Below are 16811 nucleotides of genomic sequence, written 5' to 3'. Positions count from 1 at the left end.
GATAAAGTATAAAATAATGTTCTATGCCTGATTTTAAAGATGGTTGAAATTTATTTCGATTATGAGGACAAAAAATGTATAATAGAAAATAATATAAAACATTTAAACACAAGATATATGATATATATATAATATATAATGTTGAACTGAATAAAGATAAATGTAATTTACATATTCACACAATACAGTAATATTAAATATATGTTCATTTACACACACACGTATGCATGTATATAATACACATATATACTCATAATATGCGTGATATAAATATATACCTTCATATACGTATAGTACGTACACCCATACGAAAAACTTATATATAAATATATATAAATACAAATAAATGCAATATCCTCATTACACTACCCAACACCTGCCTCATCCCTGTGCCTCTTGAAAATAGCGTCTTTGTACCTCATTTTAAACTGATTCATATTCAGATCTAACAATCAGTGGCATCATTTTTAAGTTGTGCATTAAACATTTAAGTGTGCACAACCAAAATTAATTAATTAATAAAGAAACTGTTGTGCAGACATTCTCTGTTTGACAAATTAACTCCGGATTATTACTGTTAATGCAAAGACATGTTAGAAGAATTTCACTGTTACAGGTTTATTATTGCGGAGCCTGTTTCAACCACTGTATACGGTTTATTTCTGAGACTTATATATTGTAATTATATTGGATTTTAATGGTTGATTTTATGCAAATTTTGGCTTTTTTACAAATGAACAGTCAACTGTAACTATCACACACGTGCAGTAAAGTAAAAAGTAAATTCATCTCAGAATTGCAGTAGAAAAAACTACCACTGATCCCGATAACTAACACCATCTATAGATGATTAAATAGTATGTGTTCAGTCTGAGCAATAAAACAGAGGAAGTGTTTATTCAACATCTTTATTATGAAGTACCTTTTTAAAAGAAATGTACAAGTGGAACCAGCACAGTGACATCTTGGCGTTTACCTTTGAAAAACAGAAACACCATGGACATGTGGTGCAGGTCTGAAGACACGTATGAAATGATAATGTACATATTTACAGCAGAGGGTTGATCCGAACAGAAGTGAGAAAAAAAAAAAAAAGCATGACTGCAGCTTTAAAAAAAAAAAAAGAAAAAAAAGAAAAATACAACGGGACTGACTCAGTAAAAACCATTAAAAAGCATGGATTGGTTCAATAGACACTTTGAAAGATAACATGATAAAGGCACTGTGTTTCACACAAATCAACAACGTAGATGCAGTTGTTTGTTTTGTCCATCAAATCATAATCACAAGAAACAACTCTTAACAAATGTCGTCATTCAACTGTCCCTGGGCGATTCTTTCCAACAAAACAAGACACGAGATATCATCGGAGGGCCGTAGCAGTTCGCACATACACATTAAAAACAAAATAGATAATTCAACTCATCCGGAAAACATTCCTTATAAAGAACATGCTCGGTGATTATTAAAATTACATTTTTTTTTTAATATAAACAAATACATATCTAAAATTTTAAATTTCATATTGAAGGCATAATGGGTTGGAGTAAGGACAAACATGTTTTCTGATCCTATGCTTCCCTTGCTGGGTGAATCCAAAACAAAGAAATAAAAAATAAAATAAAACGTATTTGACATTCCTGCAAGACCTCCATGTTCAGGGAACACATTCAATTAACTACCAGCATAGATAAAACACTCGAACACACCGCCAGCTTGATATCAACACTGAAGACAGACTCGGGTGTGATGAATGAAGTAGTTCCTTTGAGGATAAAGTTTCTTTAAAATAAAAAAAAATGAGGGGGACATTTACATTCAGCTTACACAGCTGGTGTGTCATCTGTGCACTTTCTGATACCACGGCCCCGACAGGAGCCGTTTACACGACGAGTCTGACATTTTGGGAGTTTTTTTTATTTTTATTTACGATTAGAGTAAAATGTGAAGCCATCGCCAGCAGCTGGTGAGCTTAGAATAAATAAACAGAACAGTAAACCTGACTACCTTTAAAGGTTCATCTATCTAGAGTCTTACAATCATTTTTCAAGCAGAAATACTGGAGTACTTTATGTTTCTGTTCCAGTCTCCAAACAGTGACAGTTTTTTTTTTTTTTTTTATTATATATATATGTATTTTTGTAAACCAAAGAGGTCTGGACCGCTTGCCCAACAAAATATTTCAGACAGCTTTTACGGAACGGTGACGGAATAAAAATTTTAAAGCCACGACGGTCAAATCGATTAGCATATGATGAAGATCAAAAAAATTAAAAACCCATCGATCAATCAATCCATAATTTAATTAAAATGCTCGACTACGAAAGCCAGACTGGCCCATTTTCCCTGTTTCCATTCTTTTAAACTTTAAACAGTCAGACGTGAGAGCTTCACCGACTTCATCGTCTAACTCTGAATATTCTGTAAAACTTTAAAATCGTTCAGTGAAGATGACCGGCTTAAAAAAAAAAAAAAGGTTTGAAAACTCGAGCTGCGTTTGAGGCGCGGGAATCTGCAGGAGGAACGCGAGATTCCCTTCGTTTGTTACTGCACGGACACGCACACAGACACACACGCACACACACATTAACACACACAGGTAGGCGTATGGGACACACAATTATGCTCTTTGGCTGAGATCAGGCGCACAACAAACAGACACACGGCTTCCGCACTCGACAACTTCAGAGTAAGCATTCGTGGTAGTAATGGCACTGGCCGCAGGCACCTAGACTGAGTTCTTAGACACAGGAGGGGACAGTGTGACCTGTTAAAAAAATACCATACGTTGTGTTTTTTTTTGTTGTTTTTTTCTGTGGGAGGAAAAAAATGATCATATATATATAAATATATATATATTTCAAATCCCTCTTGCAGGAGAACAGAACAGCACACTTAAAGGTAAACAGTACGGGATCGAGGTGCAATGATGATCGTATAGTGGGAAGAAAAAAAACAAAACAAAAATGGCTGCCCTGAAATGACTAATGAACTAGCTTCAAAACATACACAATAATACAACATTAAGTTGGCATATGACAAGAAAAAAAAAAAAAAAAAAAAAAAAAATTAGGCTGCAATAATAAGTAATAGTACCTGCCTTGTACATACACAATTCAAAAATAAAATGAAAACAAGTAGCTAGGATACTTGCCTTATCAAAAATATGTAGCTTTGGTAAACAAGTTATGCAGAGAACTGTTGTCTGAACATGTTGACGTGAGAGATCACTACGTGACATCTAGGAATCGAGGGTGAGCACGTTTCTCTGTTTTTGAGGCTATGAAGTCGACGAGAGGAGAAGCAGGCGAAAAAGTTCCAACCCCCCCCCCCCCCAAAAAAACAAACAAACAAACAAACAAACAAAAAAAAAAAATCTTCTGTCCTCTCCTTTCGTCACCAGCTGATGAGGAACAGAGACGGTGGAAGGCGGCTTGGACGCCCCGGCCGCTTTCAGCACCGTCCCGAGCACCGATTGAAGAGTTTCCGTGGTAATGTAGCAGCATTGTAATGGTCTGCGGAGGACAGGCTCCTCCAGAGCAGAAGTGGAAGACTACTCAGATCCCCTCTCCTTCCAGCAGTCCCCTCACCCTTTTCCATCCGTAGCATTAGAAGTGGAAGACTGGTCAGACATCATATTTTTTTTTTTTTTACAGCTCTCCTTGAATATCCACAGTGGAGGCAGGACAGGTGAAATAATTTATGTTCTTTTTTTTTTTTTTTATTTTGTTTTCCTCCTCCGCTCCGGTATCATCTGGCCAAGCTTCTTTGCTTTACATGTGGGTTTAATCCAGGCACAGACATCCCATAAAAAATAACCACCTCCTTTTAATACTCCATCTTCTTCTATGCAGCGCAATCTCCCTTCTGTCACACGTTGCTCCTTCCTTCTTTCTACTTCCCGTCGTTTGTTTTTTTTTTTTTCCTTTTCCTTTTTTCCTTCCCCCCGTCCTCGCAGGCGAACTCTCACCCCAACCTGAATGTTTTCTTCCCGTCCCCCCCTTCTCTCTCTCTCCAGACGATCTTTTCCGTCTCGTTTTTTTTTTCCCGTTCCCCGGTTTTCAGTCGACCTTCTCCACCTTCCCGACGATCTTCTCCTCGAAGATGGGCAGGATGGCGTCATCGTCGCGGACCTCCTCGAACACCACGCCGCAGTCGAACTCGTCGCTCACTTTCTTAAAGTAGAACCTGCGTGCGAACGGGGGGGAGACAACGAGAGTCACTTCAGGGTTTCTCACGTACAACGAGAAAAACACAGTAACACAGAGGTTTTCAACGTTCTTCAGGCCAAGGAAAGAAAAGCGAGCTGCACTGTTACTTCTCTTCCGCTAATATTGCAGCGTGAATCTGGGATTTCACCTGGCGACTGAAGGGAGTCAGTGGAGCCTTGTGATTGGCTCAGCAGCAATAGGGGGCGGGGCTACTGTGTACAGGAAGCTTAGATTGACAGGTCTAACGTGGCGCTCTGCGTTTAACGTCTTCTTCCTCCATTTATCCCTTTACTAAAATATGTTGGATTCATGTTAATGTTTATTTAAAGAAATTTAAATTTGTGGGGGGAAATTAACAAAAAAAAAAAAAAAAAGTATATGAACAATGTCTATCAACCATTGGTTGCGGACCCCCTGTTGAAGACCTATGCAATGACAAGAAAAAAACATGTCCTCACCTGTAGTGGCCCTTTTTGGTAAGCAGCTCCTTGAACTGGCCCAAAGTCACGACGCGGCCCTTGACTGATGTCCGGTATGGGATTGGTTCTCCACAGAAGTAGTAAGCAACGGTCATGTTCTCACACACCTGCCGCTTCCCAGATTTATGCCTTTGGAGAGAGAGAGAGGGTCTACGTCAAACACTCTAATAACGACACAAACACTGAGGCAAACGAACCGTATTTCCTCTAATAGTGGTTCACACGAACAAATAAAGGTCGGCCTCAATTACAGATGCAGTAACACACTGGTACCACAGGTGGCAGCAGCTACGTTTGAAGAGACACATGAACCCAGATTTTTTTGAACGAAACACTGTGAAAGCAACAGAGAGCTTTAGCAAACAAGAAACAATGACGTAAACTTGGAGGAGAAGGTTTTGAAAAGTGCAGAGTAAAGTACAGGATATTATTGACCAGCAAAAAATAAGAAAATTAGAAAATTAAACCCTGACAATTTGCCCAATAATATGTAGCCTGTTTATTTCTGAGAGTTTGAACTGATACAGTGGTGTAATTTATTCATTCGCCCATTCTGACCAACCAGTTGTGTGAATGGTGAACCTGGGGAATTAGAAATAAAGCCCCCCCTCTAATAAAAGCCTGCCTCCAATGACGGGTAACCGTTAAACAAAGGCCCCGGCCACTATTAGAGGAAATACGGTAGATTTGGACTGGACACGTACCTCTGCTTGGCCTGCTGTTGCGCGGCCCTCCTCCTCTCCTCCTCCAGCCTCCTCCTAGCCTCCTCCAGCTGGGTGAGGGGGTTGGGCGCCGGGTTGGGGGGCATAGCCGGGTCCTGGATGAAAGGGTGCGAGGGCTGGACCTGGGTGGAGGACGAGCCGGGGACGGCGGCGGACACCGAGGAGGGGTTGTTCCGCAGCTGGGCCGAGACCCAGGGGTGCACGGCTCCGGGTCGCTCCACTGAAGTTGGGCGCGGTGACTCGGTGCTGGTTCCCGTCCTCCTGGAGCTGCTGGTGCTGCCACTGAAGGGAAAGAGTCAACACAAGAAATGTCAGACGATTGAAGTATTTTTGAGTGTTTTTAGCATCAGAATCAGAACGATTTTCATTGTTACTGCACGGCGACTTATAGGACACAAAAAAAACGTAACATAAACTACAACCCATCCGCTGTCCCTGAGCTCCACCCACTCATTCATTAGAAATATAAAGCACGTAAGCATATAAAGTGGCATTACAGTAACCAATCTATCCCCAGGCTGAAAAATAATGGCATTAATTACATATAAATCAGTTTACATTTTTAATTAAAAAAAACAACAACTTTAAGTAATGATGTAACCCCCATCAGGTTAAATCTTTTTTTAAACAGAGACTTAATAAAATGGATATTTCGGAGAATTTACTGATGTACCACAGCAACACAACAGCCACACACAAACACCTGAAGATTATAAAAATGGATCATATTACTCTTAATTTGAAGGATCAAAGATGAATTGTTTGAGTTGCCTGTAGAAAACCTTATACATTTTCCTTTAGAGAGACTGTGATTGTGGTTAAACAGATTATTCTTTGCCGAGTGACTGATTGGTTGTGTTACTGCTTTATTTTGGTTTGTTATTCGATTTTTGGTTTATTATCTTGTTTCTTTTTCCTGGCAAACGTTGCACTTGGTGGGTGTGGACACTATGTGTATGTGTGTTTGTATCTTTACCCATATAAATGAATAAAAAAAAAAATTTTAAAAAAAGGATCAAATATCAATTCATAAAATGCTCGATTTCTAAAATGTATGTAATTTGTTGCATCTCCTGTGGAGGAGAACTCTGAGAGTACGGTCTGAAAGCTGGTGTGTGGCTGCATCTTTGGTCTTTTTCTAATAACGCAACTCGATTTTGTGAAAATCTATTTTCCCCTCTAGTAGATTAACTAGATGACTCACCCATGGCTGCTCTTCCTTTGTCTGTCTCCTTCCATCATCCATTGCAGGATCTTCTGGTTCCTCTCCAGATCCTCCGGTGGTACCTGGGTCTCCATGCCTCGCCCGCTCTCTTCCCCTTTGCCCGACGTCTCCGACGCTTTCTTACAACCTCGCCTCGACAGCGTGCTGCCTTTACTGCTGCAATCGCACGGGTAAAACATACACAACCCAGATGAGGTCATCCGAATACGGCCCAGTACAAGCGAATGTGCTGCAGACCAAAGACGCGCACTAACCTGCTGCCCATCCCCTCGAGTGTACTGGCTCCGGCTCCGTCGGCGTAGTTGCGGCTCCTCCCCGTGTACTGGCTGGAGGGGTCTCCGTTCCACAAGAAGTTGGGCTGAGACCTGGAGCCTGCTTCATCCTGCCCTTCTCTCGCTCGGTGGTGGTACAGCTGCTTGTGATGATGCAGACCTGAGACGGAAACAAACGAGGACTCATCAGCGACGAACACTCTTTGACAGATTCTCCACATTTAGGTCCAAAATACTGGTTCTCAAATAATCGCTTTCAATGTAATTTCTGTCATCAGGTTTTCACAACCAACTTTTTAACAATGCAACAATTTATATGACCCCGTGACTTCATTTCTCCACCACCAAAAAAAAATCTTCCAGAACATTTAATGTTCACTGTTGTGCCATGACATGAGGTTAGTGCTGGATCAAATAACTATGGTACTATTAATTATTATTAACTAAAATACGGTTTATGAAATATCTGGAAGTCTTTCCCTCACAGTCTAAGGCACACGCCATGCTGTAACGTACCTCATGATCATTATAAACCCAATAAAAACAAAGAACTAATCCCATCAGCAAGTATTCTGTTGGTCAAAACCTAGTTTAGTTTATTCCTGTGTCGCTGGGCTCTGCTGTTTCTAAAAAAGTGACAGAAATCCATGAGTCACACCACGTGACAAATTTCTGAATCACGATAAACAAACAGACTCATTTAGACGCAATCCCACATCCCAAAACAGATGTGTAATATTCTACAGTTGAACACATATTTCCTACTGTCCGAGTGACATTTCTAACCTCGTAACTAGGGATTGTTATCGGCAAGGGTTTCACGATACGATACATATCACGATACTTTGATACATTATTGCGATATTATGATTTTATGATATATTGCGATATTCTCCATAGTTGACTGAGAATTTTGCAGCTTGAGAAAATTAAATGCAGCTTGAAATACACGTTATATATATGTACATCAGCTGAAAGTGATAATTCATTGGACAAAAAACAATATTAATTCAAATGATCCATTTCCAAGTTACTGCACATGTAAAGTTAAAGTGTTGGTGGAGGTGAAGAAGTCGTTCAAAATCGATACCGTGTTGGAAGACAAAGTATCGCAATATACGTCCATATCAATATTCCCCTCCTAGTTGTAACCATGACGACCACACTCGGTGTCTGTCTCGTGTCATCAGCCAGCATCAGCCCTCTTACCTTTGACCACCGCGGCCGGCAGACTGTGACCTCCCCCTCCTCTGTGCGAGTAGTGAGGCGGCCCGATCCCCCCGTCGGGTGACCGCGATGATTTGGGAGGGGTGTGTCGACCCCCTCCCCCTAAGGTGCTGTTGGTTGCCCCTGGCGACTGGCAGCCTGGCGTCTTCATCACCCGCTGGACGTGCTCGTCCAAAATGGATTCCGGGTCGTCGTCCTGGGAGTCCTCCATGGCAACCAGGCCGCCGTAAGTGACGGCCGTTGCCGTGTTAGCAGTGGTCTCTGAATAACGGGCACCGTAGAGGGGGGGGAACGATGAGGGGAGGGGGAGTGGTATGCTGTGAGAAGACAAGGAGGTTGTCACGGAGATGTCGGCATCGTCCCCCTCTTCTTCCTGTTGGCGTCAGAAAACAGGTATTTTATTTCTCAAACATGTGCACGGTGCAGACGCGCGAGTGGCTGTAAATCAATACACTATTAACCGTGAGCAGTTAAGTGCATTTGTTTTTGAGGGAAGCCTCACCAGTCGTACTCTCTTCAGCCTTTCTTCGAGACGTTCCTGAGCCTCTCGCTCTCTGAGAACCGTCTCCAGCCTGCTGATGAGCTCCGCTGCAAACCTCTCAGGCTCTACGTGGATGTCCTTTGGCATGCGATACGTGCGCTGTGTACAGACAAGAGCACAAAAAAACAAAAAAATAAATGCGATACCACAAGCTGCTACACACATCTGCTGCCAATATTTAAATATGCAACTAAAGAGCTTTAGATGAGGGGAGGAGCAATAGTTAAGTAGAACCAGGAGGTATGGAGCTATTATAATCATGATGTTTTTTCACGAAGGAAATTAACCCTGAAGTCTTTGTTGTCGTTGGCTAACAATTAAATATTACTTTTAGTGTTCTGCTTGGTAAATAATTGATATTTGAGTGTCTCTTCTCAGTGGACTGTACACATAGTGGGTGCTTCCAGTTTCCACCATCTAAAAGCTGATGACTCAATTCATCGAGACCATGAGTCAACCGGTGAGGATTCTGCAGCTCGGCTGGTTTATTTATATTGATGGTAATTTTAAAAGGCCAGGAACTTACCTTTTTACTTCAGCTTTTAATTGAAATTTGTTTATTAACACATTTACTATTTAATTATTATTATTTTTAATCTTTCACTCTCAGTAGTTCGCATTTTATAGTGTCGTTTTTTTTTTATATGAGCTCAAGTTGTGTTTTTATTTATTTTCATTTTACGTTATTTTTAGGGTTTTTATGGTGTCGATTTTTATCCAGCCTCTGGTGTTTCCTCACATATGACAGCATTTCCACAGTTCCCACTCCTGTTCTAATGAATATTGTTTTTATTTGTTCCACATAATGAGTTGTGGGAGAAAACTGTGGGGAACAGGTGGGATTATTGTTTACAGCGATTTCTGCTACTTTTGTATGAGAAGTTTCCTGCTCTCGTCGCTGTTAAGAGACGTTGGCTAAGATACTTTTGCACCAGACGATGATTAATTCAAGCGATGGAGGAGGATTTTGCATCTCTGCTATGACCTGAATGCAACAGGTCATGTTTTTAAAAACAACATGAACAAAACCATGAACTTGGAAGATTTAATTCTACGAAATATATAAGAAAAAAGTATATTTTCAAAGAAATATTCAAACGAAGAGCGTCCGTACTCACAGGTATATGAGGTAGGGGCACACGTCCATTGGCTTTGGCACTTTCATGCATCTCTTTACGGTGGATCTTCCGGTATCTGTATGGAGGGATACCATCTCTGCAGGCACAGAGCAGATAAGAGTCAGCGCCGGGGCGGCAGAATTAACCGGTTAAAGGAGGTGATTCTGTGTTTACTTACACGCTGCTGTCGGTCAGCGACAGTGTGTCTGCGTCACTCGACATGCTCTGCTGCTCGCTGTCGTTGGCGCTGGTGGCTGGAGCGCGAGCGTAGCCCATGTTTGCGTAGTACGGGTTTACGGGCTCCCTCCACGGCCTGAGGAAGGATCCACACACGGTTAGTGAATTTTCAGGAGATCTTCCACGATATTAAAATTAACCCGGGAAACTAACCAGGCTAAATACAGGAAGTTAATTTCAATACCTTTTAAAGACTGTTTCAAGTCGTTATTATAATATTTTTTAATACCTCACTGCCACTTTGAATTGTAGCCGTTTACATCAGTGACACCTTCAACTTAACAGTTTTAGTTTACGGTAAAGACTATAGACAACTATCATACAACTAGGGATGTAATTATTTCAGGTTTCATCCAGACGGTTACTAACACCACTTCAAATTTTTATTATCATTAAAACTGTGTCTGACTATCATTTGTTTTTTCAAAGTAAAATTTGGATTAATGATTTCAGTGGTGAATTTTAATCACGATAATCATGAAATGAAGTTTTCATATCGTTACATCTCTACATAAACTGAATTCAAATAGACTGGCAGGATAAATCAAAGGCAAAGTCTGAACTCATGTTTAGTCTAAACACTTGTATAAACTCAAAACTGGTTTACTGGTTTACACCCTGACGTTGGTGAAGATGAGGAGAGTGTCCTAATAGCCGATGTAACGTTAAGACTATGGGCCAGTTGTTCAAAGGTGATCTGATCAGATGTTGGTGATCGGATTGGATCACATTTTGAAAATGGTTTGTTCAAAAGGGAAAGAAGGATTCTGAAACCGGATTAGATCGCGTAATCCAATCCTGGTTTTAATCTGGATCAAACCTTCTGCTTGTGTTGTTCAAAATGTTTCAGTTGGATCTGATCCAAAAATAAATAACTAAGAAAAAAAACAGGTGGATGTTTATGTTACTTTTGTGTTTCGTCTTAAAATAAGAAGCACAAAGTGATCCCATGCTGACTCTTCAAACAGTTGTTCTTTACACAGCTGGTGGCCCACATTGTCATGTCCCTTTTAGAGCACTGGTAATCCGGATTTCATATTTGTGTATGTGGATCAGGCTGATTCAGGCCGACGCCGCTTTGAAAAACCAGCATAAAACTAAAACGGATTAAACTGATCCTGAACAGCAAATAAAATGGGATTTCCAAATACGGATAATTCTGATCCGTCTCAGAGACAATTCACGAACGCACCCACAGTCGTCCAGTTATTATGTTACCGTTTCATGTTTGTTTTTCAATAAACAAATAAATTCACACACTTTTTCAGTGTTTGTGGACTCAAACGCAAAATTTACCTCAAAATTACCTTCAAATTTTACTTTTTCATACTTTTTAAGAGTCTTAATTTCCCCAAAATTGAATTATCAACTTTTAATACTTTTAATGACCCCGTGGAGACCCTGCTAACGCCAGCTGATTTTCATTGTGTTCCTTCTGTCTGAGTTGTAGTCCATCGGTACCGTCAGGTTTCCCTGCTCCAATTCGCCGGCCCATGTTTTTTTCCCAGTGTTTTGGGTGATTTCTAGTGTTTGTGTATGAAATCAGATGATCCTGGATGATGTGAATAAAACACGACTAAAGGCAGTTTTACTTTACAAAACATATTTTTCAGTCAGCTTGTCAGCCACTCAAAAAGTTACATTTTCCCAGGAACAGGTCGACCAAATTTCCAGTTCCTGGCTACATTATTATTTATTTTTATAAAGGAGATATTCGTTAAAGATTCCCTAATTTTTCGCAAATTTTAGAGCCTTTTTATGGGGTATGGTGTTTTATGGTTGAGACTGAAACTATCTAATTTACTGTGTATTGTTGTACTTCAACATATTTTGATGAGAAGTTTATTGTTCTGGTTTAAGATGCTATATTTATATTACATCAGAAATGAAATATACCCAACATTAGCGATGGCGTTATAACCTTAGTGTTCTGGGGTTAAATAGTTTTTAGGGCCTAGTCTGAAAACACAATGACAGGTAAATATATTACCTATATTTCTTGAGACATGTATCATTATTATTCTTCATGTGAATGAGTGTTGTTGTGAAATAGACAAAAAATACATAATAAAATATTCCAATATATTCGCTCTTATTTCTGGTTTTTAGAGAATAAATTCAACCGCTGCATCAAAATGAAAGTACCACAACAAACTCCCGAGACCTTGTGGTTCACCTCACGAGTGCGAGGCGCTGTCCGTACCTGTACTCTCTGCTGTCCGGCCTCCTCCTGTTCACTGTGGCTCTCTGCGGCGCCGTCTGCATCAGCAGGCTGTGAGTCAGCCGACCAGCTGGCGTGGCTCCACACTCATCCTCATCTTTCTCTTCCTCCACTTCCCTCGCTCCTCCTCCTCCTCCGCCTCCTCCACCACCACATCTATTAAAACACATCAAATATGTTCCATATCTTAAATGGAGAAGGCATTGATTTGTCAGCGGTGCTCTATGACTGTTTAATGATTTCAGATGAGGGTAAAACACACACACACACACACAAAAAAAAAACAAAAGCTCATCTCACCTCCACTCCTCGTCCTCGGCGAGTGTAGGCAAGTACCCGGGCACAGGCTTGGCCGGCCCCGACGTGGGGCTCTGATCGCTGGGGTTAGGTTTGGGGCTCTCCCCTCCCGTCCGCGTGTACTCCAAGTACAGATCCGACTTGAGGAACAAAGGGTAGGTGTTCTCCTCCATCATGGCCTGGATCTCCGTCTGAGCCTGGAGCACAAATACAAGCGCAAAGACGTTTCCATATGTGGTACAAAAATAAATAAATAAATGAATAAAAATGAATAAACGACGCCTCGAGATTTCACCACCCGAATAATCAATGAAATACAATTTAAAGATTCTCAACCGCACTTCACGCTGGACTCACTTGACCACGGTTTTACTTTTGAATATAAATGTGGACACAAGTTACTAGAAGCAGTATCACATATCAACACAATTACAGAGTAAACTATCTTTAGATAACTGACAGCTAGTCCAGTGCCCAACCACGCCGACACAGAGGGGTGTGTTAAACTCACACTGACGATTCATTTGAAAAGGTTAAATGTGCCTTCACTGGGTTCCTTCTGATTGGGGTTTAGTTTAAGACAAAACAGAGATGAGTTTTATTTACTGAACATTTCAGGATTTCCTTAAAAAAAAAAAAAAAAATCTTTAAGGACTCTTCCACCCCTCAAGTATAAAATAAAACTAAAGAGTGAGTGTGTGGAAAGGCTGGCAGCAGAGAAACTGAAACAAGCTTCAGTTGGTTCATTATGGTAATTATGTAATCTCATTTACTGCAATTTTATTGTTCGGTGGTGATGCATACAGCTCTGCTAGGAACCCGCGGAAGTCGTCTCACACAGCGTAGACACGGTCGAAAAACGCACACATGCAAAACTGCATCGAGAAAGAGCAACAACGACACTATGAAGGTGGTTCTTTCTTGTGGTGAGAAAACGCAAATCTTTGCCTTGACAAATCTCTACTGTGTGTGTGTGTGTGTGTGTGTGTGTGTGTGTGTGTGTGTGTGTGTGTGTGTGTGTGAAACAAATTAGTGCCACGACTGTTGCTTTCCCTTTTCAAGGCTGATCAATCCTTTACAACCGCAGGAACACGTTCTGAATCAGTTCCTCGGTAATTGTAACTGCATTTACACGGCATTAACTCAAATTCGCTCTTAGTTGCCAGACTTCACTTCCTCCCTCCTTAAAAAATACCCACCAGGAAAACAACACTAACAAATCACATGCATCAAGAGTTAGCGTGTAGCATGTATTCTAACAGCAAATGGGATTTCACGTCTACAGAAACGTAAAAATCCAAACGCATAGCGGGGACGTCCCGATAAAGTCACTTCGCCTCCTAATTCGATACTATTCTTTTAATATCCTCCTGCAGGTTCACGAAGGCGCCTCTTATCTCGCTTGTATTCTCCTGGATCACGTATGCGCTGCCTGGAATAGCGCTAACGTGGTGAGGACACGCTAGCTCCCCTTAGCTCCAGAAACATCGGTAAAAAACCTGCGTTAGTCGTTAAAACAGAAGAGGAGGAAGACGTTTATACGCTATAATAAGATCTATAATAAATAACTATGAAGGTCAGGGACAGGGACGTCCTTACTGCATGTTACTCTCACACTTCTGATCCAAAACAGACTAAACAAACGTGAGACAAGCACATTTAGCTTTCGACTTTTATAAATAAGGAAAGTAAGGAATAAGGACTTTGACACTGCAAAGAAAAAACAAAACAAACACCTGAGAACCAGTCTGAGGACAACTCCGGCTCTATGGGGGACATCCACTATCTTGCCAACATCCACTTTCATCTGTGCGCCCTGCCTGCCTGCATGCATAACAATGCTGCTTTGTGTCGGCTCATACCTTAACAGCTGAAAAAATGTTTTATCGTGGCTGAAGCGGATAGACAGTTTAAAATGACAACACAACAGCACGTGCAACGTTCGCGGCGTCTCCCTCTGACCCGGTGACCGCTCCGACACGCGTCGTTCTCAAACATGCACGACTCGACTTTTTTAATCACCTGTTCAAACATGGCGGGGTCCGGGTGCGGCTTTCCGACACAGTCTCTGATGAAGCTCTTGGTGGCCGCCTTGATCTGCCTGGAGACGATCCCGCTTCCGTCCACGATGTACTTCCTGTAGATGGCCTTGGCCAGCTTCCCCCTCTTCTCCTGGCTGGTCTGCCTGAAACCCGAACAGGCGAACCAGAAGTCGAGGAGGTCCGCACATCCTTCCTGGCACAGGAATTTTCTGAACAGCTGGATGCCTTCCTGGTCGTCCAGGAGGGAGTGGAGCGACTCGGCCCACTTCAGGTAAGGTGGAGTCGGCGAAGCGGAGCCCTCGGGCTCGTAGCCCAAGTCCAGGTCGGGGCGGCGCGGCGTCGCGGACGACGAGGAGGGAGTGTAGCTCGACGGGTCCCCCATTTTAGACGACAGGGATGACGAGGCATAGCCTAGGGTTTGGGAGAGGGCGTTCGGACGGATGCTGACCGACTGGACCTGGGGGTCCACATCAGATCCCTCCTCGCCGGGAACCGGGGGTCGCGGCGCGTCTTCGGTGAAGTGGGCATGGCCGCCCAGAGGGGCCACAACCCCGCCGCCGCCGCCGCCGCCCCTGTACCCGATCCCGTGTATATCTCTGACAACACTCATGTCTCTGATTGCACAAGGCAGAGGTCAGATCTTCGCCTGTAGCAAAGGGTTTGCTGGCAAACAATTCACCCTGCAACGGAAACAAGAGAAGCGGGTTAGTGGCGGAGGTGGTGGGTGGGGGCTGACGTGGAGGCCGCATAAACATTATTGCTCAGGCGATAAGGACGACCTGACTCATCCGTCGTCCCCTTCGCTGTGTCGCGCCACCAATATTAGACGATCAAGTGGGCACAGGATATGGATGCACACTTCATCTACTACAAATCATGTTACAGCTCCTGTTTACACGTTAACACACAAATCCACATGCGTAATATGTTCACAGTAGCTCAATCACTCACCTGTGTATGTGGTGTCACATGTACATAGGTTTTTCCATGTGTAAATATTGTCTAAAAACTGCACCACACCGCTCATGTACCAAACCATTCATGCTGCTTATTGCTCTTCTGGGTTTAGACGCTAAAGTGCATTTCGCTGCTCTGTACCTGTACATGTACATGTGCAATGACAATAAAGTTCAACCTAGCCTGTAAAGCAGAGAAATAACCGCTCGCACAATAAATCGGGCAACCAAACTTGCTGGAAACTACTTGTTTTTTTTCTTTTTTAAAAAAATGAGCCCATCGGCTACTTCCAAAAAGGGCCAGCTAATATGCTCCAGTGTGTGTACGGCTATTTCCAAGCTGGAGTTCACCAACAAGTTTTTTTTTTTTTGTCTCCAGTTCAGCAGCTAGCTCACAGGCTAGCTGCTATACCAGCTGCTAAATCACAGTCAAGTCAAGCTCACATGAGACGCATTATCATCATCATCATCATAACCATTATTATTATTATTATTATTATTATTATTATTTGAGCCCCAAAACAACTAAGGACCGCCGCTACCGGGCCGGGCCGGGCCGGGCCAGCCAGCCCCGCAGCAATGCCACCGCCGATGCCAGCGCTTTGAAGTGAGAATCTCATTCATCTTGGCCTGCAAAGACGGTGGGGGGATGGGTACAGAAACAAACTCTACAACCACCACAAGACGGGCCTGCATGCACAAACACTTGAGCACAAGCTGGAGAGAGAGAGAGGGAGAGAGAGAGAGATTGGAAGAGGAGGGGGGGCGCTCGGGACTAGCTAACTAAGCAGAGAAAAGCAGCACAAACTTTGTCGCAGATTAGCTCCGGCGCATCGGCCGAAGTGAGATCAAACGAAACAAGAAAAGCGAGGGCACGTTTTCCACTCCACAAGCCTGCAGCGCCTCACAGAGAGAGAGAGAGAAAGAGAGAGAGAGAGAGAGAGAGAGCTTGGTGGTGTGGGGAGCTAGTTTTGGTTAGCTCGCTAGCTGGAGCTGGGTGCGTTAACGAGCCGTGTTTCCCCACTAAAGTCCCGCGTCTTACCGTCTCTGGAAGCCCGTCCCCCGTAATCCGCTGCATTGGGGATACTGGCGTGAACAGTGTGCTCCAAAACGCAGCATATGGATGGCTTTGGGGCATTAAATATTGAGGGAAATAACCCGTCGCCTTGCCCTTAGCTCCCCATGGTGGCTGGTTTCAGAGCAATAATACACAGCCGGAGCCAGAGAGAGGACGTGCGTGCACGCCGACTGCGTCTATAGATC

General features: G+C 42.7%; 1 protein-coding gene across 3 annotated transcripts; it reads right to left on the bottom strand.

Moving 5' to 3' along the window:
* Positions 1–892: 892 nt before the first annotated feature.
* LOC125004408 (axin-1-like) lies at positions 893–16797 on the bottom strand. Of its 3 annotated transcripts, none has more exons than XM_047578978.1 (13): positions 16591–16797; positions 14573–15272; positions 12554–12747; positions 12236–12409; positions 9974–10108; positions 9796–9892; positions 8639–8776; positions 8119–8509; positions 6892–7069; positions 6617–6790; positions 5395–5694; positions 4670–4819; positions 893–4188 (listed from the first exon to the last, which is right to left on the bottom strand). In XM_047578978.1, the coding sequence occupies exons 2-13, from the start codon at positions 15200–15202 to the stop codon at positions 4062–4064; spliced, it is 2688 nt and encodes an 895-aa protein (XP_047434934.1). In that variant the 5' UTR covers positions 15203–15272; positions 16591–16797; the 3' UTR covers positions 893–4061. The 3 variants fall into 3 exon arrangements, with proteins under 3 accessions (XP_047434934.1, XP_047434932.1, XP_047434933.1); XM_047578976.1 differs by having other exon boundaries at positions 6617–6793; positions 16591–16793; XM_047578977.1 differs by lacking the exon at positions 16591–16797 and adding an exon at positions 15544–15790 and having other exon boundaries at positions 6617–6793.
* Between the last annotated feature and the right edge of the window lie 14 nt (positions 16798–16811).

The sequence above is a fragment of the Mugil cephalus genome, chromosome 2 (genome assembly GCF_022458985.1).
Source record: "Mugil cephalus isolate CIBA_MC_2020 chromosome 2, CIBA_Mcephalus_1.1, whole genome shotgun sequence".
Classification (NCBI taxonomy): Eukaryota; Metazoa; Chordata; class Actinopteri; order Mugiliformes; family Mugilidae; genus Mugil; species Mugil cephalus.
The sequence above is the reverse complement of the archived record's forward strand: the minus strand, read 5'-3'. Positions and strand labels throughout refer to the sequence as shown.